Source organism: Cupressus sempervirens, chromosome 1 (assembly GCF_028749045.1).
Source record: "Cupressus sempervirens isolate cs-2001-9-10 chromosome 1, ASM2874904v1, whole genome shotgun sequence".
In the NCBI taxonomy this organism is placed as follows: domain Eukaryota; kingdom Viridiplantae; phylum Streptophyta; class Pinopsida; order Cupressales; family Cupressaceae; genus Cupressus; species Cupressus sempervirens.
The window spans coordinates 766,259,045-766,286,265 of NC_143118.1; the positions used below are offsets into that span (position 1 = coordinate 766,259,045).

General features: G+C 33.4%; 1 protein-coding gene across 1 annotated transcript in view; it reads right to left on the reverse strand.

Annotated features, from left to right (window-relative positions):
- LOC149580147 (calcium-dependent lipid-binding family protein) overlaps window positions 1-27,221 on the reverse strand; it is a 321,232-nt gene that overhangs the window by 199,876 nt on the left and 94,135 nt on the right. Inside the window, exons 10-18 of the mRNA XM_089789740.1 lie at window positions 20,198-20,299; window positions 19,860-20,063; window positions 19,467-19,627; window positions 16,306-16,464; window positions 16,058-16,153; window positions 15,536-15,902; window positions 15,296-15,409; window positions 3,553-3,648; window positions 3,087-3,154 (exon numbers count right to left, since the gene is read on the reverse strand). Of these exons, the coding sequence (XP_089645866.1) occupies window positions 3,087-3,154; window positions 3,553-3,648; window positions 15,296-15,409; window positions 15,536-15,902; window positions 16,058-16,153; window positions 16,306-16,464; window positions 19,467-19,627; window positions 19,860-20,063; window positions 20,198-20,299 (1,367 nt within the window). The remainder of the gene's footprint in view (window positions 1-3,086; window positions 3,155-3,552; window positions 3,649-15,295; window positions 15,410-15,535; window positions 15,903-16,057; window positions 16,154-16,305; window positions 16,465-19,466; window positions 19,628-19,859; window positions 20,064-20,197; window positions 20,300-27,221) is intronic.

The following is a 27,221-nucleotide window of genomic DNA, read 5'->3' on the forward strand; positions in this document are numbered from 1 at the left end:
CTTTGATAGACATTCAAAGCATGATGATTCCCCATATGGATATTATGCAGAAAAGAATTGAACATGCAAAGACACTAATCAAGAGCGCATTATGGAGTTATCAGCCGAGCTTCAAATAGATCTGCACATCTTAAAGGTATTGCAAGATAATTGGGATAAGACTATATCTTTAATTTTGAAGGTACATCATGATTTCCTCTCTCATTTTGGCATAACCTTGTAAATTTTGGCATTTGTAACAAAAACAAGGGGGAAAATATGTATATATATATATATATAAAGGGGAGATCTGTATAGAAAAGGAATTGTATAAAAGATATATAAAAAGAAGATAAACAAAAACAATTTTTAAAAAACAAAAAAAGAGTTTGCGAAGTTTTCAATTCAAACCGAGTTGTAGAACAGAGCACATACAAAGGGGGAGTTTGACTGAAAAATTTTGATTGAAGATTTTGTGCATGACAAGTGTTTTTGTCACTAATGCCAAAGGGGGAGATTGTTGACCCTATGGCAAGAGATGTTGTCAATTAGTGCCAAAACACTTAAGTCATCATGGAAGTCAGTATAGCAGGAGCTACCAAATAGAAGAGTATTCGCCGAGCTCATGTATGAACCGAGCTAATAGTGTCAACCGAGCTCTAGTGTAAACTGAGTTAGTTTCAGAATAAGAATCGAGCAAGCAGAGTAGTGTGAACCAAGCCTGTTGAATTTGCCGAGTGATCAATGTGAACCGAGTGCCAGAGTCAGCCGAGTTGACAGTGTTGCCTGAGTGTTTCCATATCACCCGAGTAAGCTATTGGACCCAAGTATCAGCACTGAGCCAACTTGGTAATTTTTTTTGAAACTATTGGAATGCTATTATAGCCAACCTAATGCAAAGTTATTATTTGGATCGCGATATAAGGAAGACATCTTGTTTCATCCAAAGATATCATGGAGTTACATTTATTATCATAAGCAAATATGTATAATGGAAGAGCAAATTGATTGGGAAGGCTATCAAGCAGTACAAAGGCAAAGTAGAGACTCATCTATCACAGTCAGGTGATCACTTTATTATTCAAAAGATCTTTATCAGCAAACAAAGTTGCACAGCAGAGATTAACATGTTGATTTATCTTAACAGGTGTATCAGTCTCAAATTCTCTAACCAAGTAGACCTAACAATCCTTGCAAAATCTCCTAAGCCAGTAAATACTTTATTGTATTGTATCAATCCTTTCACAAGGTGGACCTAGCACTCCTCGTAGTTGAAAAAATAGCAATATTTCACCAAAACCGTGATATTTCGCGGAACAATATGCAGGCCAGAAAAAATGCACAAAAAGCAAATTAAACCAAAAAACCGCAGCAATGTTTCCCAATACTATCACGCAAAAATCGAAAGAACACTATAAAAAATTGTTGACAAGTCGTCGGAATTAGATTTGAGATTTAGATTTTGACGTAACAACATTCAGGACATTCGGTCTCTTGCATTCGGCACCAGTAATCTTCCTCTCCCTACATTCAGCAAGCATTCACAGCTGACCTGTATTTGTTTGCATTTGACTTGCCTCCATCATGCCATTGAATTTGTCTACATCGTGCCATCGACTTTCAAGTATTTTTAGTTTTATTTTGTAATTTTTTTGTAATTGTTATATATTTGATTTTTTATGTTAGCTGGCAATTGTCTCTGATAGTGCAGCAGATCTTACAGGTTAGCTCTTTGATGGAGTCAGTGTCTTTTGCCCATATTCCAAGGGAGTGGAATAGGGCAGCTGATAGCTTGGCCAAATGGGCATCTGGCAATATAGATGGTGGGATAATTGATGAGTGGGTGCAGATGCCTAGCAAGTTATGTCAAGAGTTGGAGAGGATTCTTATAGAGGATGTAAATGGTGCTGGGAGGGGATGATCCTTCTCTTGCCCTTTTTGTAGTTTTTGTTGTCTCGTGGGGCTCTGGCCCTGTTTGTGTTGTATTGTTATGTTCTAAAGCTCAATAAAGTTTTTACCCCTCTTTTTTCAAAAAAAATATATTTGATTTTTAAAAAATTGTTTAATACTTAATTTATTTTATAAAAACAAAGATGTATTAAATAATTTATTATTTCATTTTGATAAAAAATAAAAAATTAAAAATGTAGTAAATAATTTACTATTTACCGTGTATTTTAAATTCACAAACATGTTTTATTTAACAATTTTAACTATTTTATATATAATATTAATAGTATTGACTGTATTTTTTAAAAGATTTATAATTGATATATTTTAATAGTAATACTGTAATAGATTTATAATATGTATTAATAGATTTTAATAGATTTCTAATATATCTTACTAAATTTATAATAGTATTTTAACAAATTTATAAAATATTAAATTGTCTCTTATTAGACACTTTCTAATTATAAGTGGTTGTTTATCAGCTAGGTCCTCAAAGTCTACCTATTTCTTCACTTTGATTAATGTATGGTGGATATCGCAAATCATTATATGTTTTGCAAATTTGTTGTATATGTGCATCTTAAGAATATTCGACAAAATTGTATATTTTCAAATGCTCGATAAAAGTACCGATTTATTGCCGATTTTTTTTGCCAAGTTTTTGTCGATTCCTAGATTTTCAAATTTTTTGCATCAGCCGAAATATTGTTGAAACCAAATTTTTCAACTATAGTCCTACTTACTCTTAACCGAGCAGATCATCAAAAGTGATCATTTGTAAGCCTTAACAGGCCAACTTTATTACTACAGTAGTGAAGCATTGTGGGCGTCATCCCCACCCCAGTTTTACCTTCTCCTTGGAGGGTTTCTAGGTTACCATATATTGTGTCAAAGTGTTATGGTGTTGTTATTTTATTACTTTATGTTCCATGAATACAAGTAGATTAGATAATCAAATAAAGTGGGATTAAGAGAAAGAAATTTTAAGTGGTTCCTGATTCATCCCCCCTCTTAGTCACTCAATCATCATTACATTTCCAACAATATTCATACTAAGAAATGACTTAGTTTTGCAATTATGCATTATTCTCTTATTTGTTGCATTTACACAAAGTGACAAAACCATAACAGAGGGAGAAAAATATGGTGGAAACCTGCTTTGTTCTTCTAATACAAGCTGAAATTGTTCTTGAGCTCGGCGAGTCACTTTCTCCAATTTCATCTGAAGTAAATGAAAGGGACATCAAATATTAGCTTTTTTGAGATAGTGAAAATTTTGATGTCTAGACCAATTTTATGAGCAATTAATAAAACCTCAAAGCTCAGTTTATAAAGATAACATCTCATACTGTAACCTTATGATGCAAATGAACAGTCATTGTATGGTAGGCTAGGGTACAAAAACCAAACATTTTCAAAAATAATTGCAATAATAACAAAGAAGGTTTAAGATTTGATAATATATGCATTTGTTTTCATATAAAATACCTGTCCCTTCAAAAATATTGGTTATTATGATTCAAGATGTTATGTATACCTTAAGATGATAAATTTTTATAATCTTTAAACAATATAACATTTTCCTCCATAGTTTAAAAGTAAAATTTATCCTTTTAATACCTGCAAGGCTGTTGCAGTCTCTAGAGCCACTTCAGGACTGACAGAATTGCTCCTTTTCAGGAATTGTGAACACCGTTCAAAGCTTGTCATCCAGATCTGAGAACAATGGAACAGAAATGAAGCAACCGTGTGCAAAAAAGGTCAAGTCTTGATAACATTAAAACATAAAGATAATAAAGAAAGAAATGGTATATGACAATATATATCGAAGCAAACCTGCAGAAGCAACAGCATTGCCAACCTTTTCTAGGTCTACTAATCGTATGGATAACAATAATTTGACCATAAATTTTGACACAATTACTTATCTCCCAAAAACTAAACAGATTTGAAAGCTTGTAAATATAAGACCAGTCAAAATATCAACGATTCAAAACAATGAAGAGCAGCCATGAACAAGGATATAAAATCATAATATGAAAACCATAATATAGCAGCTCCCTAAGCAAACATTTATCGATAGATAATATCGCATAGTCTTACCATTCTGGATCTAACAGTTACACAAAAAAATTGACAAAGGGGACATAAAATATCAATTATAAGTATAAATAAAAAAATAATTGAATATACTCAAAGATACCAGTTAGTTCTTATGATTTTCATTTTCACTAAGGATAGTACAAAGCTCTCTACAAGTTGAGTATGTACTTTAAAAAGAAGACGAGAAAAAGAAGTGGCAGAATAATGGTGTTCATGGCAGCAAAGTTGTCAACCAATGGAGCAGTCCCTCATTATTAAGATGAATATGCAGAAGTACATGTAGTTCTAGCACTAGAATACAAAAACATTATATTCTCTCATGTCCCATTTCAACTCACAGCAATAGGTGACTGCTCTACCTAAGCTAGATTTCAAGAAGTTAGCAGTGTAGTTATCTCCAGTAAGAATAAGTTAAGGAAATGAACTTATTCATAAATTAAAATACAGAATAGTCCACTCTCAAAGATTCAAATAATATAGAGAAATATATAAAATTAATGAACCAATTTATGAATGAACTTATATTATTTAGAGACCAATTTATGAACCAGTATTCAGAAAAGAAAAAAATTCAAATATACTCAAAGATACAAATTAGTTTTTACAATTATCATTTTCACTAAGGATAGCACAAAGGTCTCCACAAGTTGAGGATGTCCTTTAAAAAGAAGATGGGAAAAATAAGTGGCAGAATAACATGTCCTTTAAAAAGAAGATGGGAAAAAGAAGTGGCAGAATAACAGTGTTCACGGCAGCAAAACTGTCAACAAAATGGAGCAGTCCCTCATTATTAAGATGAATATGTAGAAGCACATGTAGTTCTACCACTAGAAGACAAAAACATAATATTCTCTCATGCCCCCTTTTTACTCACAGCACTAGATAACTGCACTGTCTGTATCTAGAATAAAAAAACTCAGCTTAACAGCACTTAGAATTCAGGAAGTTAAAGAGTGTAGTCACTTCCAGTAAGAATCAGTTAAATATGGAAATGAACTTGCCAGTTACTGCTACTTCAATTGAAGAAGGAACTTGTCAGTCACCTTTCATTGATTGAGGAATGATTTCTACAATTAAGAAAGCGTGAAATACAAATAGCACTAGGGAAGATGAGAAAACACTTTCAGAATTTCAAAACAAAATCATTCTTTTTCCACTGGCTGTAACTTATGTTTCATGCCTTGATGACAAAATTCTCTAAACACGTTCATCACACTTCTTGAGTATAAAAACCCTAGGCAGCTGAATGGAATTCAAACTGACTCTTTAATACCACTAGTCACCACCTCTGCGTGTGGGCATATATACTAAGGTATACTGATCTGATGAACTTCAATTTGCTTGTACACCATTTGAAGAATATCCAAAAAATACAAAACTATCTATTAATTAGAATAGCCTCTTGGATTCAATTATTTTTCTGGATAGATTCCGGATCTTATCAGTAAGGGTCATCACAACAGTATCAGTAATAGCATCCTGCCAGCTTGTGAAGTATGGATTGGTGAGAAACTAAGGACCCATGATAGAGGTGTTAAGATTATCAGACATTTTACTGTGGTTGAGAATTATAATTTCTGATATATATATATATATATATATATATATATATATATATATATATATATATATATATATATATATATATATATATATATATATTCTTAGTCAAATTCCTAATAGTGATTTTCTTGTGATATTATAATCAATATCACAGGGAGAGAATATATATTGAATAATGAAATGTATGCAGACCATAAAACAGATAGCAGACTGCTTTATCTGTTCTGAGAAACTGTTGATACTGGCAAGATCAAATTGACTTTGAATGGAAGTAACAGCTGCAATATATAATGGAAGAAAACGCTGCAATGAAACCACTGAAGACTTTTATTGTATGTGTTCACTGGTGTATCAACTGCAGGCCCTGATGGTTTTTGTTAATACAAAACAAAATACAATGAAGACCAACATAAACTTTACTTAATACATTGAATCGGTCAGAACGATCAGTCTTTACTTTGATTTGTTTATGCATAACATTATGAATAGACATCATTTTATTAATTTTAATATATATATATATAACATTCTAATGTCTTATGCACTAATAATAATAACAAACTAATATATTGAAACATTATTATAATATATTACACAAATATATTCATAATTTCAATAATATTTTATCCCGATTGAACTAACACATTAACACTCCCAGAGATAATATTCGAAATCTAATTTGAGAAATCAGACTCATCAAGATATAAGTCCTCAATAGATAATGCATCATGCATACCCAATTCTTGAGTACCTTCATGCGACAACTCACTAGTACCACCCTGCACATGTATAAACATTGTCGTCTCATTCTTATACGAAATTTTCTTACTACTGTGATGAAAATCAGAGCTGTTATGGGACAAAATTTCCAAGCAATCTTCATTCTTGGCACTAATATCATGAGTACTAATACCCAAAGTCACCCCTACAACTCCTAAACTTTCAATCCTTCTTCATGCTCAAGAGGAAGACTGCTGTCATAAAAATCAGAATTACTATGGGTTAACCTTTGCATTCAATCTTCATTCAGTTGCAAACCTTGAGCTAATCTTTGTTGTGAAAGCATTAATTTTTGTTGGATATTATTCAAGATGCTCTTTGCATTTGGCTGCTAAGATTTATTTTATTTTATTTTTGGTTTGTCACACTCCATTCTAATCTTTTCTGGAAGTGCAAGGTACTTTCTATAAGCAACCATAACATATCTTCAAAACCCACAGAAAAATAAAAGTGTGCTAGTTGCTCTAATAATATAAAATGTGTTATCAATATAAATTCTAGTTTCAAACCCATAAAGATGGCAGGAAACTGCTCCAATACCACTGTAAGAACCCCTATTGGTTCTAAGTCTAACAAACACCAAATTGCTTTACTTTTTAGATGTTTGACATTTTGTCAAACACTTTGCATGCAAGATCTATGTCAGTGTCATTTATTTTCAGATTATTTTTGCTTGCTTGGAATGTCTTCAAATGAAGTTTATATGCTTGCAAATGATTACCAAGATATCTAGACAAAGAACTAAAATGCAAATGCAATCTTTTTTGACTTTTTGAATGCAAAAATATGATTTCTACATGTGGAATGTACATCTACAGCAAATTAGATATTTTCACAAACACATGGCATGCAAAGTAGTTGAAATCTGAAACTACTAAGCACATAATATAGAAAACACGGTAATGGATCGCAACTTGTGGTATTATCTAAAATTGAATACAGCTTTTGTAAAATTTAAGATCCTATTGGTGGAGACTACAGTTCAGTTTTATTCTCTTCTTTCTTGATCTGCTTTAATGAATTCTGATAACGCTCTGAGTACATATGCCATTATTGATATTTTTCTAGAGAGCATCATCATATAATACTTATATAATATAGAGGGACATATCTAAGTAGAGTCACAACCCTACGTGGATATGTCCATTCAAACAAGATCATATTATAACCTTTGCACCGCTTCGTAACAATATCGCGAGCAGTTGTTAATGTAAAGAAAGCGCCGGTTATAGGTGATTGCATGGGCCCCAACTCAGAACAACATCAACACAGACGTGACTTTCCAAATGGATACACGATGAACATTGACCCAGCCAATGCGACTGTGCTCAGAATATCAACTTGCATTAATATGTATATATATATATATATATATATATATATATATATATATATATATATATATATATATATATATAAATATGAAAGTGAACAGCAGTGTAAATATACAAGCATATACTAAGAACTTTACTTACTGATAGAGAATGACAACATACGCTTCATACAATTGTGACTCAATTATGTCTGATAGAACATGTTTTGCAGCCATTAGGTGTATTTTCTTAGGCTCAAATAGAAAGTGACAGTACATTTGTGGAATAGCAAATATCAAGCCTAGTGTTTACCAAAAACATGAGAGATCCAATTATTTGTCTATAAAGGGTAGGATCAATAGATTTTGAATGTGTTGCTTCCTCTTTTAGCTTGTGTAGATTAGTTTCCATTGGAATTGCAAGTGGCTTCTTATCCATCATCCCAAATCTATTCAGAATATCCTAAGTATATTTTCCTTGATTTAAGAATATGTAATCTTCCTTTTGACATGCTTCTAGACCCAAAAAGTAATGTAGTAAACCTAAGTCTTTCATGTCAAATTCAGCAGCAAGATCTTGTTTGCATTTAGCAAAAAGATGGTCTTCACCTATTATCAAGATATCATCAACATAAAGGACCAATATGATCATATCTCCATTAGAAATTTAAAATAGATGTTAAGATCAGCTTCATTTTTAGAGTATCCTAATTTGGTGAGATAGCTGTCGATTCTTTCATATCAAGCTCGAGGTGCTTGTTTAAGGCCATAGAAAGCTTTCTTTAGTTTACATGCATATAGGTTTTTATTTTTAATCACAAAACCTTCAGGTTGTTCAATATAACTTCTTCATTTATGACCCCATTTAAGAATGCAGTTTTCACATCCATTTGATGCACCTTCCATCCTTTTGTTGCTGCTATTGCAATAATTGCCCTGACCGAAATGAAACGAGGAACCAAGGAAAAAGTTCCTTCTTAATCAATCTCTGCCTTCTATGAAAAACCTCGAGCAACAAACCTTGCTTTATGTTTCTCAATGCTCCCATCTGCTGCATATTTGATTTTATAGAGCCACTTTGAAGAGACAACAAATTTGACTTTAGGTCTAGGTACAATATCTCAGACATCATTTTGTAGTCTTGATTGATATTCTTCAACCATAGCATCCTTCCACGCTTGACCAGTTGCTTCTTCAACAGATGTAGGTTCAAATTTAGTAAGCTCAATTACTAGTGCAGTATAACATGAATTATTTCTGGTTTTCTTGACTTCCCTAGAAATTTCATCTGGTTCAATATCATTTTTTTCAAGCATTTTTCTTGCCCACAAAGGCCTCTTGTTGATATTTGAGATGTTTCTATTTTTTGCATCTTGTACTACTCTAGTTTCTTTTGATATATTCCCCTCTGAATTTCAGATTGTGGACTTTCATCTAAGTATGTAATGGGCTCATCATCTGTGCTTGTAGACAGTTTTAAGGCAATGTTCTCCTCGAATATGACATCTCTACTCACTTCCACTGATCTTTGTCCAAGAACATAAACTTTGTATCCTTTCAAGTTTTCACTATACCCAACAAATATTCCTTTCTTTCCGGATGGTTCTATCTTAGTTCTTCTTTCTTTAGGTAAATGTATATACACAGGACAACCAAAAATCCCAAAGTGTCTTAAGTCAAGTTTATTTCCTATAAAAACTTCTTCAAGTGTTATATTTCCTAGAATAGAGTGTGGACATTTGTTTTGTATGTATACAGCAATATTTGTGGCTTCTGCCCAAAATGAGAAGTGTAGGTTTTGATCATGGAGCATAGTTTTTGTTGCTTCAACAATAGTTCTATTTTTTCCTTTTGCTACCCCATTCTGTTGAAGATTATAAGGTACTGTATTCTCCCTCTTAATCTTAATAGATGTACAAAAGGCTTTGAAATTTTCAGAAGTATATTCTCCCCCATTGTCAGATCTTAGAGGTTTTAATTTCTTTGACACTTGATTTTCCACCAATTCTTTGGATTCTTTGAATTTTGATAACAACTCATTTGATTCTTTAACTTTTAGAAAGAAAATCCAAGTCTTCCTAGAGTAATCATCAATGAATATTATGTAATAGGAGTAACCTCCTAGAGAGAGAGTTGGCATGGGCCCACATAAATCAGAGTGAATTAGTTCCAGGATTGATTTAGACTCATGTTGACTAGGAGGGAAAGGTTTTTTAATGTTCTTTCCTAGAGCACATCCTTTGCATATACTTATGTGGTTAGAATTTAGGTTTGGTATTCCAGAGGTTATTTTTTTCTATCTTTGGTAGTGAACTAAAACCACTATGCCCAAGCCCCCTATGCCAAACTTCATTAGAATTTGTTATTTCATGACTAAGAGCTTGTTTTTGAATGTTGCATAGATAATATAAGGTCCCATCTCTGGTCCCTATGGTGATGGCATTTTTTAGATTTGAGCTTTTAGGCCAGTACAAACTTTGTCTTTGTTGAATGCAACTTGAAATACTTCATCAGTTAATCCAGAGATTGAAATTAGATTTCTTTTTATGCCAAGTACAAATAGAACACCTTTCAACTTTAATGTAACCCCAGTCCTTAGTTGAATAGAACAGGTCCCAATACCTTTGACTGGATGAGTGGAGTTGTCTCCAATAGTGACTCCTTCAAATATGTAATTTTCAAGTGTTTCAATTTTTTCTCTAAATCTTGTTATATGTCAGGAAGCACCACTATCTATTATCCACACACTTTCATTTGAGTTTATCTCACTTGATAAAGCAATGTATAATAATAGATTTTCATCTTTTTTACTTTTGGGTAATAAGGCTAAGATTCTTTCCCTTTGAGGACATTTACTGAAGATATGTCCAAATTTCTCACACTTGTAACATTTAACTTTGGAGAAATCAGTTCTGTTGAACTTATTATTCCTTTTCTTATAGTCATGTTTCTTTCCTTTAAATTTCCTCTTTTTCCCTTGATGATGTGGAGTTGAGAAAAGAGCTTGATTTTCTCCCTCTTGATTTGATACAATACCTCTGGAGATTAATCTTGACTCTTCTAATGTACAACCTTTAGTTGATAAAACAATGGGATCGAAGGTCTGCTGACAACTTGAATGAATGCTTCCCATGATAGTGGTAATCCTCTAAGTGCTAATATAGAGAGTTCTTGATCTTCTACTTTGTTTCCAATGGAATTTAGATGATGTTTAATTTCAGAGATCCTTCCAAAGTAAGATGAGATTGTTTCTCCCTTATTCATTTTAGTATTCATCAGTTGATTCTTTAAAGTAATCAATCTGCTTGAGTGTTGATTTCAAATGCATTTTTGATTGTTGTGAATACTTCAAAGGCTTTCTATCGATTTGATATGGATGGAAGTATGTGATCCTTTAGGGAGTCTACTATGATTTTCTTGGCTTTATTGTTTCGCCTTTTCCAAGTGGCTTTTTCTGTTTCATCTTCAAGAATCAGAACATCTGATTCAATAAAAGATTCTAGTTCTAATTCGTTAAGAATCGTAGTAATCCGAATTTTCCATGAGAAGAAGTTCACAGCACCTTCGAGTCTGTCTTCTATTCTTACATTATTTGACATGTTTGATTTAATATTCTCTCTACCAATTAGGCTCTGATACAATGTAAAATTTAAGATCCTATTGGTGGAGACTACAGTTCAGTTTTATTCTCTTCTTTCTTGATCTGCTTTAATGAATTCTGATAATGCTCTGAGATACATATGCTGTTGTTATTGATATTTTTCTGATTTTTCTGCAGAGCATCATCATATAATACTTATAGAGGGACATATCTAAGTAGAGTCACAACCCTACATGGAAATGTTTGTTCAAACAATATCATATTATAACCTTTGCACCGCTTCATAACCATGTCGCGAGCAGTTGTTAATGTAAACCAAACGCTGGTTATAGGCAATTGCATGGGCCCGATAACTCAGAACAACATCAACACAGACATGACATTCTAAATGGATACACGAACATTAACCCAGTCAATACGACTGTGCTCAGAATATCAACTTGCATTAATATCGACTACAGATAATGACAATATACAATAACAGATATAAATATATAACTACATAACTATATATATATATATATATATATATATATATATATATGTCTGCACAAGTTTGTATACTGTAAATCTTATAGCAGTAGTTTCAATACACTTAAAGCTAACATTCTTAACAGCTTTGTCTGAAAATTAATATGCACAAACTCCAATGTAGAAATGAGTCAAAGACATTTGAAACCCTCAAACACACCCTATGGAGCACTAACATCACCTTCTAGTGACTCACGTGCAATTCTCAACCAAGCACAATTGATACCCCTTAAATGAGTCACCCAATTAGCAAATATCAGTGTGCCTTTCAATCAGCCAATATCAGTCTAAAATACTGAAACCCTCATTCCAAATTTCTCTTCACACAACAAAAGCAAACACAAAATCATGAATGAATCCATTTTCTCTTTCCTTGGCTTTTTTATTATTCTCCAAGAGATACCTTTGCAAATACTCTTCCCATAACTTAAAAATTACTTAGCTTTTGAAACCATTTGTTTTTGTTGTAATTTAATTGTAATATTCAACTATAACCTCTCCTTTTGGTGCACAATATAAAGTATACTTTGTTAAACACTTATCTCTATTTTAGATAAGTGCACTTAAACCATGAATTATATCATATTATTGTGATGCACTTTATTAAATGACTTTTCAGTCAATAAGTGGCACCATTGATATAAAGTGAAAATATTACTTTATAATTGTACTTTATCACTAATTATTAATAAGTATCACTTCATTAGTAAGTTAAAATAACATAACTCCAAAACTAATCATTATTTCTCATTCCTGTATGAACTTGGGAGTTAACCATTGTATCTATTGTGCATCCAACTGCCTTACTAAATATAGTAAGGATCCCTCTCTAACATCCATTGACTTTCTATAAATAGTAGTTCCTGAAACTGAGCAAATTGACTAAATCTGTTAATAACAAGTCTAGGTGCACTGCCAAAAACAACAGCATGAGCAATAATTGACTTAATATAAATAGTAAGTCCCTCAAGCTGAACCAACTGACAAGTGGGCCAATCACTGCAAACAACATGAGCTCGGACGCCTCTGGTGAACATAGCAACACCTCAACAATGACTTACTTACTATAAATAGTAAGTCTCTAAATAACTATACTATATCTCAATACTGCCACCAAGCTATCAGGCACCCTGCTAAAGATGGAAAAAGATGGAAACTCTTACTTACCCAAAATAGACATTTACCATAAATAGTTAGTGTGCCAATTTGACTCAAGTGAAGAGCAATCATGAACATCCAAGACCACTAGAGTGGGAATCGGCCTCCAACTCTGCCAACTAGACCCTCTAAACAACTCCATTAGCCTATGAGCGCTAGGAAATAGGCTAATCCTCTGAATGATGACACTTGCAAAAAAGGGGGCATTAGAAGGAACTAACCTTGTGAGTATCCAATTGCTATTTATTCAAAGGCGTGCCAACTTTATATTCAAGCAATCACCAATTTCTTCATACTAGCATGCACACTATTGTGTAACTATTATGTTGTAGTGTTGAGTGGCATGCTTATAGGATGACCACTGAAGAGGGTATCTCAACAATTTATGGAAATCCAAACTAATTCCACCATGATCTCCACACACTATTATCTATGGGTACAAAAAGAAGACAAGGAAAAGATTGTTGTTTGGAAAGAATCAAAGATGCTCAGACATCCTTCACTGAATTTCGAATGGGAAAGCAAATCCAAGATTAGTGGAAATGTAATGTCCCCTTTAACTCTAAATATTGACCAAGTGCTTTGACCATGGTTAGAATAAAAAGCTAGAACTGTTAAGAGTCAGAATAGAGTTAAGATTGGTCTTACTTTCAGTTTGGGTCAGTTGACTAAAGCAATGATCTTCCTATTTAAAATTGATTGCAGGAAAAACTTACAAGTCAACTATCGTTGCATGAGGATTAATTGCCTACAACTGAAGTAGTAGCATGGAATATAAGAAACATTGGGGAATATAATTACATTTCTAGGACGAGGACATTATTGGTATGTCGTCGCACCATCAACTCTATTGAGATGTTGGGGGCTCCTAAGAGTCTTCTAACCATCCTGGTTCTGCCTAGAGTCCTCAATGGCCTCAGGTTAAAAACTCCAATTGAAAACGAAAAAAGTAATAAAAGTGTGAGAATGACATTTGTAATGAGCATCTGCAATGTTTTCAATGCCATATTTGTACTTGTTGGTGCTGCCCCCAAACCTCACAAGGAGCACTGCCTCTCAACCCCATTGAAAGCACTACCCAAATCCCCTACAAAAGACACGACCCCTTTATGCCAAACCTTCGCCCACCATTGTTACTGTTAATACAATCCTTGCTATGTTATTTGCATTTACTAGTTCTAACTTCACTTAGTATGTTAAAGCTTCATTTGCAATTCTTATAATTATTCTCAGCCTATTCCAAAAGTTTCAAGATTGTGCTCACCACTATCAATGCGCATTGATCCACAAGGACACGTTCCCCCCTAAATCCCTTGCACCCCTAATATGGAGATGTTTCCAAGACTTGGGGACTTGAGGGAAATGTGCCCACACGATACTACTACCTCTACCGTGTGGGTGAAGAGCATCACCAAGTTGATTGCTATATGATGGGGCACTCACAAAGATGTTGTACTGCATAGTTTGGCTTGAAGATTTCAATTCACCTCAATTTTGTTATGGAACTTTATTAAGGTTTTAATTTCAATGCAAATATTATAATATACAATATTGTCATGGTTTTAATGTTCAAACTTTAAACTTTACATGGTATACCAAAGTTTTATTTGCAATTCTTACTCCTTAAAAATCTTTTTAAAACCAAATTTTCAAGTACTCACCCCCACCCCTCCCCACCCCGCACCCCATGCCCTTGGTCCCCCCATCCCCAGAACTTGTCCCCCATTAGGAAACTCTGCGGAACTACTAAAAAATCTGAAAGAAATTTTTTATTTTTTTCCTGAGCTGAACATGTCTCAACAGCTGTGGTTCGGAGACAGTTCTTCGGATGCAGAAATCATGCTTCTTAAGGACAGGAACCCTTAAGCAACATCCCAGCATTCAGACTGACATCTGGAATACCAGTACTGCCCAGTTCTGCATGTGTCTGTTAAGTAAGCTCTATGAGTTTGATAAACTTCAAATTTCTTTTGTACATTATGAGGAAAATATTTTTAAAATAGAAAAAATCAGATAATAAGAATAATCCTGGGATTGTCTGCTGGGCATAGTTGCTTTTCTGGGTTATTTTCCATAAGTTATTGGTAGATATCATGACAAATTCCAGTATTCATGTAGGTTTGTAAGCTGAAAGGATAATGAATACAAAGTAAAAGATATATATTTATACACACGCACACATGTAGGTGTATATACACAGACTTATTTATTCATACAAACACCTCCACACATACATAAATATATGGCACCATCATTACCCAATTTCAATAAGGCATGAGTCTAAAAGCAGATGAAATTCATAACAACCAACATACCGTGACATGACAAGGAGCCATAGTTGCAGACAGTTTCCAGTCTATGTTTTCTCCCATGGGATGGTAAATAAATGAAGTTGCCAGTGCATACTCTTTCTTTTCGCTACTGACACTCTGGAGCAAATGACACCACAATCAATAATCAGCATTTAAACTTGATTTATTCAAAAAAACACCTTAATGTTTGATTTTCAAAACCAAATTGTAAGTCTTGAATTTAGTGGCACAGGGAAATCTGACCTGTATAAGGGACCCTTCGGGAGCAGAAAGGCCATAGTACTTAAGTTTAACATCACAATGAATACTCTTGGGATAAAGTCTGAGACCAACTTGAAGATTCTCAAACTTCCCACACATGATTTCTATTTTTTGATTATTTACAATGCGGGCAGCACTCTGTCTGATCATGGCATCCAAAGAGACCTGTACCATCATAGGAGGCTCCTTATCGGAAAGCACAGAGAAGTCCTCCAAAGGATCATAACTTAGTAGTTCATTAAGCTTATTCCATTCCTCTTTCGTTAACCTTCCTGGGCCTGGTGTATCATGTGCACCTTCCAATCTTTCAGAAGAAACAGGTTGGTTTGGGACTGCTGTTGTGGTTTGCCTATAGAAACATATTATTTTGAACATAAACAGAAAGCCACAAAAAATGCTCAAGGAATAACGGGCAACAATCAGGAGAATACATTTAACAAAGCACTAAGATTAAATCTCACAGACTAACATAAGTACATCCATGTAAACTAAGAATATTGATACCATCCAAAAGACCACCAACTTGATTTCCTTGCACGTTCCCGCTCTAATGCTGCTTCCATTGACCGTGCACTCTCTACTCTGGCATGAGCAAGCAGCCTGCATGTAAAATTGAAGAAAACAAGACTAGTGACCTTGAGAACATATAAGCAACAAAACAATTCCAGAACCAAAGTCCTACATTAGGATACCAAGCTACAAGAAAGATGAAAAAGAAATCAAAATTATTCAGGTAAAGACTTCAAGCCAACCTCCAAAGAATGATAACCTTTGCATCAAGTTCCTTTTCAATTTCTCTTATTTCTCTGTTTTCCACTCTTGGTACTTGTTGCAAAAAACTTGCATATAGCTGAACATACTTTCTACGAAGATCACAGAGACGACAAACATTCTCCCATGAGAGGCGGTACCTAAAGAACATATGCACAAAGGAAATTTAGAGCAGTAGACCTCTTCATAAATTAATGTTAGAAAGCTTTTGGAAAGAAAATCAAAGTTTCAAATCTCTTAAGCCCACAATTTAAAAAGCCGTCAGTGAATTTTTCTTGCCTATCACAAAACATAACTTTCCATAAAAAAATCATACCAACGGTCAAACCTTCCATTAAGAATCAATAATTTAACCAACTTCAATCTGAATTTAACAAGAAAACATAGATGTCACATCCTCTTTCAATTATATTGTACAAACACAGTAGTTATAAAAGAGAAGAATATAAATATCTTGAATTACTAAACTTTCCCATGAGTTGAGCGTGTATTCCTTGTCTAAGAGCTTGGTGAGTCAAATATGACTTGGAAAAGGCTCATAAACCCAATCTAAAAAGATACAATTGATAGTCATCGGTGCCCTTGCAGCTAACATTGCAAATATTTCCTCGAGCATCACCAGAGCTTGTTTAAGGCAAGAGGTAAAGATTTGTGTAAAAACAAAGGACAAAGTACGATAGTCCACAATAATTATAACAACCTTAATTTGTGTAAAAAATTGTGTGATTACAGAGGCTATTTAGCTCCCCAATGCCAAAATTGAACAGACCCTAAGCCTTTGCCATCAACTCTCAATTGAAATAACAATCAAATCTATCATTAAATCCTCCACTGAAATTTTGCACATTATAAGGAGTCAGGACAAGAGGCATTTTGGATTGAAAGCCTTGCTTTAGCTTGCTCCAGAATTGATTCAAACTGATTCACATGCTCCAAATCAAGTAACATGTTATACCCTACTGAAACAGCTCCATTCACCCTTGCCAGTAGAACTCTCTCACAGTTTTATTCAATTACAATCATTTAGGATGTCATTCGTGTTATTTTTGTACAACATATGTGTTTAAGGCCAAAACAATGACGTGGAGTATTTTTGCTATGACTGAATGTAGGTGCCTATTGAAAATGAAAGATAGGAGTTTTGGGAGCCAAAAGTGAAAGAAAACAAATACGAATATGACAAAATTTCCTCAAGCAAAAATCACTTTTGTCTCATTTTAATGAAATTCGACAAAAGGATTTTCTGCCAAACAGTTGTAGCTCAATCAGTTGAGCACAATTGGTGAGGAGATAGCATGAGGTGTACAAAGCCATCCAACAAGGCTTGAACCTGCTTAGGCGTGTCTGGGCGACTTTTGACACCTGGGAGAATTTGACGGACAGGATCCCCCTGCACGAGGCTTCTTAGCCAAAGGAGGATCGTAGTTTAGATGTATGCTCGCTCATATCATTATTGTTGTAATCCGTCATATAATGGCAGAGATGCTGACATCTATGTGCACTGACATGTTTCCATTTAAAAGAAGAGCTTTCCAATCTGAACCCACTAAAGCAATCAGATTTTTGACAATATTACCCAGGCTCAAAATGCCAAAAATGCTCTGCAATGAGCCAGAGCAAGCAAAAAGTTGAATTGAACATAAATAAAGATAGAAAAATCATTTTGTTATATAAACTGCACGAAATGGCAATTTTGTCAAAAGTGCCAAAAGGTCTGCCACCACAGAAAAATATTGAAGTGCAAACATTTGGGCCATAAAAAACGACGTAACATTTACATCTCTGCTCTGCTTCTCATCCCATTTGAAGAATTGGGAGGATGTTTTTGGCAGCTACAAGATGGTGAAAACGGCAGTTGAAAAGAGTCAATTCAAAAGTGGGAGAGACATACTTATATTTTTCAGGCCCACTTCTGAGATGTTCTTCAAAGATATCAAATTGGAGGTCAGAAAAGTCACACTAACTACAAAAATATGCAATAGGAATTTCTGAAATTGTATTTGCAAATAGATAACCCTTCAACAAGCTCAGTTCTAAGCTCAAAATATTTTTCTGTTTTCAAAGATTTTATAGGAATTTCTAAATATAAAAAGATTGCAGATAACAGTAAAACTGCCAACAAATTGCAGAAACTTACATTAGTTTACTTTTCTCTTTTTTTCTTTGAGATGAATATAACTAGCGAGTGCATAGGTTAATGACCAAGTACCTCAAATATACCTTCAAAACCCTAACCACCAATGCCAAAACCCTCAGAAATTGGTAATGGGTCTCACAAAGGAATCACCATTCCAGATGTTGGACTCAAGGATACTGAAACATGCAAGAATTTTTTAGTGGGTTTTCCAAATCTGATTCTGATATCTCTAAATCACACCTCCAAAATGGCCTCCAATACCTGATGGTGGATAAAAATAGGAAGCTTGGAAAATGATGTGCTTTGGAATCAAAGAACAAATCCCTTCTTTTGAAACACATCCTACTGTCCATATATCTCTTTGAAACCAGGATTCCAAGTCTCAAGCCACAAAATTGCAGCAACAATAGAGAAAATTGTAATCACATAATGAGCTCCAAAAGAACCCAAGCATGCCCAAAAGAATGATCAAATCTCAGCCATAGTTTAATTGCAAGCCCAATTCAGCACTCAAAATAAAACCCTCAAAACTGAGCCAATGGGCTCCTTATTTTCCAATGCCCCCTATGTCTCTTTATGCACGTGCAACAAAACTACTTAAAGTGCACATATCTTAAATCATGAGACTCAAAAGAGAAAATAAAAATTCTTTAGGCTAACACACTTAAGTTGCATAAAAGGACATGCCCATAACTTAATAATATAATAGAAAGTAAGGCAAAGACTCTAACACTCGCCCAATGGTCCTCTAAGTTCTCTTCCTCTTAAATAATCTGAGTAAAGCACAGTCAATGCATAGCTTAAGAGTCATCATTTAAGTTGGGGATATTACATTGTATCCATTGATTGCTACTTGAGGTGTCAATCCTTCACAAATTCATTTCACATTAAGTACTAGGCTTGAAATGTATGCATTTCAATATTTAGACATTTCACGTTCACCTAAAAATATGTTGTTTCAGAACAATTTCATACAGATGAACATCGCATTCATAATAATCATACCACATTTTGTTTTGTTGATGTAGGCTAGCCTGACAGGCATAATGCCACCAAGCTTTAGCATCTTCACTCACTGAGACAACGGGCCTGAAGTGTGAGACCTCAATACGTGTTCGATATCTTGAAATCCCTTCCAACAATTTCATGCCATCACAATACTGAGCCTGCACACAAGCAATACTATCAGACTACAAAACAGCAAGAAGATAATGTAGTTGATGCATCCCACATCATTTATGACAAGCAACCTTGTTCTTACCCTTTGATGTGACTAGTCAATGTATTTTTACCATATAATATGTATGTGTTACAAAATTTAACCATACAGCTAAACAATTGCCTGTGAAATAAGACAGAACTGAGAAAGCAAAGAGAGTGCATCACTGGAAACTTTACCTCTGAGACAGTCAAAGAAACATCATTTAGAATAAGAGACATTTTCTGAGAAGGAACACTTGGATCTCGCTTCTCTTGCTTCCCAAAACGATAATACTGGAGAATTCCATTAACTGGACAGAGCAAGTACTGGCGCCCTACAGCCCATTGTGCTATGCACTGCCCATCTTCATTTTTTGGTTCTTGAATGCCAGCTTCAAACATCTGTCATATGATGTTAAGAAAGCTCTACCACTTGAGTCAAAAATTGCAAATTGGCAGGTATCACAAGATCAACTTAATGCAACAAAACAAAAAAATTGCAGCAAGCCCAGATGTATGGAGCCAGTTAAACAAACCTCACTCCATTCATCAGCAGACAATTCCCCCCAACCCTTATGCACCTTCCATGCAACACAATTGGAATCATGATAAACTGCAAAACTCTGTAGCTGCAATGACTGCAAAAATCCAAACAAAAACATAATGATATCAATTCAAAATCAAGCTCAAATATTTGGAAATAATATATAGCTCGTGTGCATAAAGCTCTTTAGGATATCAGCAAACAAACAGACACAGCAAAAAGTTAAAATGAATAAATAGGAATTGTGAATGTGTTAGCTTTTCTCAGTATAACTTACATGCTCAAATAATTCAAAAAACATATACATACAGCCACCCAACAGCAATATACTTTCCAGCAGTTTGATCAGACTGCATTATACAATGATAAGGACCTATTTTCATAATTAAATAATTATTGGACAAGAGATGGCATAAAAATAAATGTCCATAACACTAAACATACTAGATCAGGTCATAGGACAGGAGTTCAACAAAAAGAGAGTGAATGTTTCTTTGATTCCATGGTTCAAGGACTCAGCATTTACTCACTAACTCAAAAGAACTTGCAAGGAGAAACTGGTTAGCATATCACTAATATTAAAAGTCACCAGCAATTTGCAGGTAAATTTTTTGCAAGCAACTTCCTGCAGAATTCATGAGTCCTGGCAAGTCTGAGGAAAACTTGCCTGTCTCCAGAAAAGATAGGAAAAAGACAGAAACACAAATTGAAAAATCATTTCAGATGGACAAAAAGAGATTTTTTATTTCCTTTGTTTGAATTGAAATAGAAAAAGCGACATTTTTCCCAATTTTTATTTCTATATTAGCATTTTTTTCCAGATTATTCCAGAGGAGTTGACTTGAATTGCTGATCAACACTGATTTTTAGTATGTCAATCATGATCAATTCAAACTGTGTTCTCTCCATTCCTTATTTATGCTTCTCAATCATTATCTGAATTCATTTTTCAAATTTCTGCATTACTAATCAGCCAAATTTTTCCAGAGTCCCAAGTCTGAGTCAAATTGTTCAAGTTCTTCAACCATGCTAAATATTACCAACCAAAAAAGCATTGGTATTAAAATATTTTTCATATTTTTAGTATCTCACTATATTTAGCTCGTTCTTCTAGAACTGTAGTTAATGGTCATTTATGCTTTCTTTTTAGTTTTCTTATTCAGTTCTATTAATAGACATCTTTATTAAAACAACTTTGCCTTTTTTTTTTGCTCACGCTATTATTAGTGTTTGTAAACTATAGTGAAGAGTTCGTTGTTAATACTATTATCATTCAATTTTTAACAATTTCATGCTATCAAAGCAAGGAATATTTTTGGGGCAATTTTCTTTTCAAAAAAAAATTGAAATTAATATTTCATATATCTGCAATATGGTTGAAACCCGTCTACGGTTTACTGCAAATTGTAGATGTCAGTTCCTAATTTTCTCAAGCCGAAACCCTGTTAAAACTATAACTTTGATTATCATACTGATCTGATTGTACAGATCACACAGATCTTATCTAGCATTATATATATATATATATATATATATATATATATATATATATATATATATATTCCTTCTTAGGCATTATCGGTGTCTCTTTAGGGATAGTGTTTATTAAGGATAAAACTTAACTAAGTCAATGTCTTTACAAATCATGTTCTTCCTTGAGTGCCGATTATGGGAGTACTATTAAGGGCCAACCTAGATAGGGTCATGTCTCTTCAAGAGACATGCCCTTTGGTTGTCATATATTTATAAGGTATAATTGTAGACAAAGGACACACAAAGAAATATAGTCTGCTCCTTTAAACAATTCTGCCTTATTCAATTACTTGCAGAAATAAAAATATCTCAGAATAATATTTATATTATTGAAATTACTTCTTACAAGTCTGAATCACAAAAGATTATTTTCAGCAAGCATAACAGAAGGTATTAACTTAGTCTGATCTCACAGAATTTATAGAAACTTTACATGGCATCAGAGCTCTGGTAGTCAAACCTAGGCTCTACAAATTGACAATCAGATTTTGAATATCTACCAACTTCCTTCTATCTTCGAATGGCAAGCACAATAAGACCCGAGGAGAAGTTTGATGGGAAAGAACATTTTGTTGCTTGGAAATTCAGAATCATGATGATTCTCGAAGAAAATGATGTGAAACAGTTCATTGGCTCAGCATCCAAACAACCTGTTGTTGAACCTAATAGAACTATATGGAGTATAGGAAATAGGAAAGCCATGCAGATCATATTAGATGGAGTGAACAATGAAATAGTACCTATGCTAATGAAACATCAAACAGTATTTGATATGATGAATGCATTATTAAATGCATATGAGGTTAACAATGCAACTAGAACCCTTGCACTAAAAAGGCAGCTAAATCATATACAGATAAAGAATGGAAAATCTATAAATTTGTACTTCCTAAGGGTTGCTAGTCTAAGAGATGATCTTGAAAGTATAGGGACCATAATTGAAGACAAGGAACTAAAGAAGAAATCAGAAGAAATCCTTTAGAGATTTAAAGAATTTAAAAACTTAACTAAAAACTTATCAGGACACAAAATTAAAATTCTTAGGACTGATAATGGAGGGGAATATACCTTGGATTTGTTTAAATAGTTTTGTAAAGAAAGGGGAATTAAGAGGAGGTATACCATTACTTATAACCCACAACAAAACGGAGTAGCACAAAGGAAGAATAGAACAATTATAGAAGCTGCAAGAGCTATGATATTTGATCAAAATCTAGAATATTATCTTGGGGCAGGAGCCTCTTGTAATGGTGTCTATATTCAAAACAGAAGTCATAACTACTAACTTAGAGATAAAACTCCTGAAGAAGTCTTTACTAATGTTAAACCTAATATAAGCCATCTTAGTATATTTGGATGCCCAGTATATATACATGTTCCAATGGAAAAGAGAACTAAGTTAGAACCCTCCGAAAAAAAGGGTATATTTGTTGAGTATAGTGAAACATCTAAGCATATAGGATTTTAATACCTAGTCAAAAAATTATTGAACTCAGTAGGGATGTAATATTTGAAGAAGATTTAGCATTCAAAAGAGCCCTAAGTTCTGAAGATCTCTCTCTCTCTCTCTTACCTAGTTCTGAAGAAAATATTGAATCCGAGTTTCAAAGGGAGAACATTGAAGAAATTGAAGATGAAATTATAAATCTCAATCTTGAGGAAACTCAAAATCCAAAGAAAAGACCACTTTGGGCCATTAAGATAGTAGAGGAAGCACAAGACTTCGCTACACCATCTGGAACTTTCAAAGAAAGCAAAAAACCGAAAAGATTTTCTAGTTATGCAACAAACATGAGTGATTTATCTAAATTAGAACCAACCAATGTTTCAAATGCTATTAAACATACAGCTTGGAAGGATGCCATGACAGAATAATACCAATCCATTATTAAGAATGATGTTTGGGAGATTGTTCCAAGACCTAAAGGAAAATTCGTTGTTTCTTCTAAGTGGACATTTAAATTCAAGCATGTTACTGATAGTAGCATTGAAAAATATAAACCCAGATTCATAGCCGGGGGATTCTCTCAGAAAGAGGGGATTGATTATGAAGAAACATTTGTTCCTATTGCCAGATACACCTCTGTAAGAGTAGTCCTAGCTATTGCAGCATCAAAGGGATGGAAGGTACATCAAATGTATGTAAAAATAGCATTTCTGAATGGAAAGATTACAGAAGAGGTATATTTGGAGCAACCTGAAGGATTTGAAACTCATAACCCTAAAGTTTTTGTTTGCAAGCTCAAGAAAGCTCTCTATGGGCTTAAACAGGATCCAAAGGCTTGGTATGAAAGAATTGATAAGTATCTCACCAACTTAGGATTCTCCAAGAATGAATTTTGAAACTGTATGTTAATGATTTCCTAATAACAAGCGATGGTCATCTTATATATCAATGCAAGAAAGATCTAATTAGAGAATTTGAGATGAAAGATTTAGGACTCCTTCATTACTTCCTAGGACTAGAAATATGGCAGAACTCTAACAACATCATACTCAATCAAGCAAAGCATACATTAGACATCTTGGAGAGATTTGGAATGTGGAATTGCTGGCCTATGTCTTCTCCAATGAAAACTAATCTACATAAACTTAAGCAACAGCAGAATCACCTTCCATAGATTCTACTCTCTACAGATAGATGATTGGGTCTCTTATGTACTTGGTAAATACAAGACCTGACATTTGCTATGCTGTTAATGTCTTAAGTCAATTTATGTGTGAGCCAAAAGAGATTCACTTAGGTGCAGTTAAACACATTATGAGATACTTACAAGGCACTCTTACCCTTGGGTTCAAATATGAGGAAGTTGACATGGACCTACATGGATTCACAAACTCAGATTGGGATGGAAGTGTTAATGATAGAAAAAGCACTTTAAGATGTTGTTTCAATTTAGGATCAGCAATGATATCTTGGATATGCAGAAAGCAGTCATCAATAGCACAAAGTTCCACAGAAGCATAATACATTGCAGCTGCAATGGCCTCTCAAGAAGCAAGTTGGCTTAGAAAGTTACTTGTTGGATTATTTGGTCAACCCATGAATCCTACTATTATTCATTGTGATAATCAGAGTTTCATCATGCTTTCTATGAATCCAGTTTTCCATGACTAGATCAAGCATATTGAAATTCCTTACCATTATGTTAGAGATATGGTAGACAGGAATACTATAAAATTAGAATACATTTGTACTGCAAAGTAGACAGCAAATATTCTTACCAAACCTCTCTCGAGTGAAGATAGATCACTTCAAGAAAAGACTTGGCATAATTGAATTATAAAACATTTGTATTCTTTAAATTATTAATAAATAATTTTTACTGTCAGGCTATTGATTGTTATGGGCTTCACCATTTGTATTCATTATCTAAGAGGTCATGACCTCTGAGATAATGAACACTTGTATAAAAGACATTATGAGAGAAATATAATGTGTTGAACAGTAGAGAACTACTGTCATATCCAAATGAGTTCAAGATCATTTGTGACATTGACATTTCTATGCCTATGAGTCACAACTTGGATAAAGGAAGAATTTAATCATTCTTCGGATTTTATCCTGTGTGTCGCATTCCATGCAATACTGTCATCACTAGTATAAGTGATAAGTCATATCACAAAACGGTAATATGACTTAGTATCATGTGTTCTATAATACGACATGCTTAGAAGATTCAAATAGATATAGGGTATCAATCTACTCTTATTCATCTTAATTGATGTTATTAGATATGTTATCTCTCAGTATGATTATCAAGTTAAGAGGGAGTGTTAAAACTGTAACTTCAATTATCGTGCTGATTTGATTATACAAATCACACAGATCTTATCTAGCATTATATATATATATATATATATATATATATATATATATATATATATATATATATATATATATATATATATTCCTTCTTAGGCATTATCAGCATCTCTATAGTGGTTATTAACAATAAAACTTAACTAAGTTAGTTAATGTCTTTACAAATCATATTCTTCCTTGAGCGCCGAGTATGGGAGTACTATTAAGGGTCTACCTAGATAGGGACATGCCCTTTAGTTGTCATATATATATAAGGTATAATTGTAGATAAAGGACACACAAAGAAATATAGTCTGCTCCTTTAAACAATTCTGCCTTATTCGATTACTTGCAGAACTAAAAAAAATCTCAGAATAATATTTATATTATTGAAATTACTTCTTACAAGTCTGAATCACAAAAGATTATTTTCAGCAAGCATAACAGAAGGTATTAACTCAGTCCGATCTCACAGAACTTATAGAAACTTTACAAACCCTGCTTAAATTATGTCATTTTTCAAAAGGCCAATTTTTTCAGCGGCAGTCATAAGCAATTATCTTGCAGGTCCTCCTCTCCCAACCCGCACGACTTCCAAAGGTTGTGTTTTAGGCTCCAAGATTGCATTGTTTTTCTTTTCTGCAGGCATCTTCTACAAAATTTCAGAGTTTATTAAGAGTTTGGTGACCAGGTCAAAGTTATCCTCTACCAAACAAAACTTTAATGTCCCCTGCTAGGACATTATATTATTTGTTATATATATTTTATATTATTCCATAAGGCCTTTTGCAGACCAAAAACTCCATGTATCTAAGCTTTTTCTTCCATATTTCTCCATATTTCTAAATGCTCCTTTTCTCAATGTTAATATTTTATATATATAGTTTTCTTCTCTAAAGTCATGTCTTTTCATAATTGATATTATCTTGTTAATAATTATATTATATTAATAATTATATTATATTAATAATATAATTATATTTATAACATATATTAATTATATCAATTATGTTTCTTATTATTAATATAATTTTTTTTTAATATTAATATTATTATATATAGGGCATAATATTTCACTTATATATTATGATTATTAATTTACATATATAATTCTCGATATTTCCATATATTATAATATCGTTATAACTATACTTATTATTAATATTATATTATTAATTATTTTATTTATATATTTATACACTATTTTGACATAGATATCTCAAAAACCAAGTGCTTTGTTTCGACCTCAAATATCTTTCCAACAAGCTTTTGTTCTAGCCCACTCAGAGGAGCACAAGGTTGACCAGCATTTTTTATCTGCCATATTTCAAGTTCTAGCTAGGTGGACCTTTGCTTGTTTTGTTTTTCCTGGGCTCGAAATGGTCTTTAGCACACACGGCCTTCGGCAGTAAAATTTTAAAAAAAAGCTGCAATTTTCTTTACCACCACAACTTTTGCCCCTATCATTTTTTTTTTTTGACATTTTCCAATCAAACCCTAATCCAGTTTTTTTTTTTTTTTTTGTTTCTAGGAGTTTTATTTTTTTTATCTAAGCCTTGATTGTAACTAGTTATTTCTTTCAGTTGCATGTTTTCAGCATTATAATTTATGCAATTGCATTCTTGTTCCTATGAATTGGTAGCTAGGATTTTGTTATCCATTTTTTGACTTGAATTGA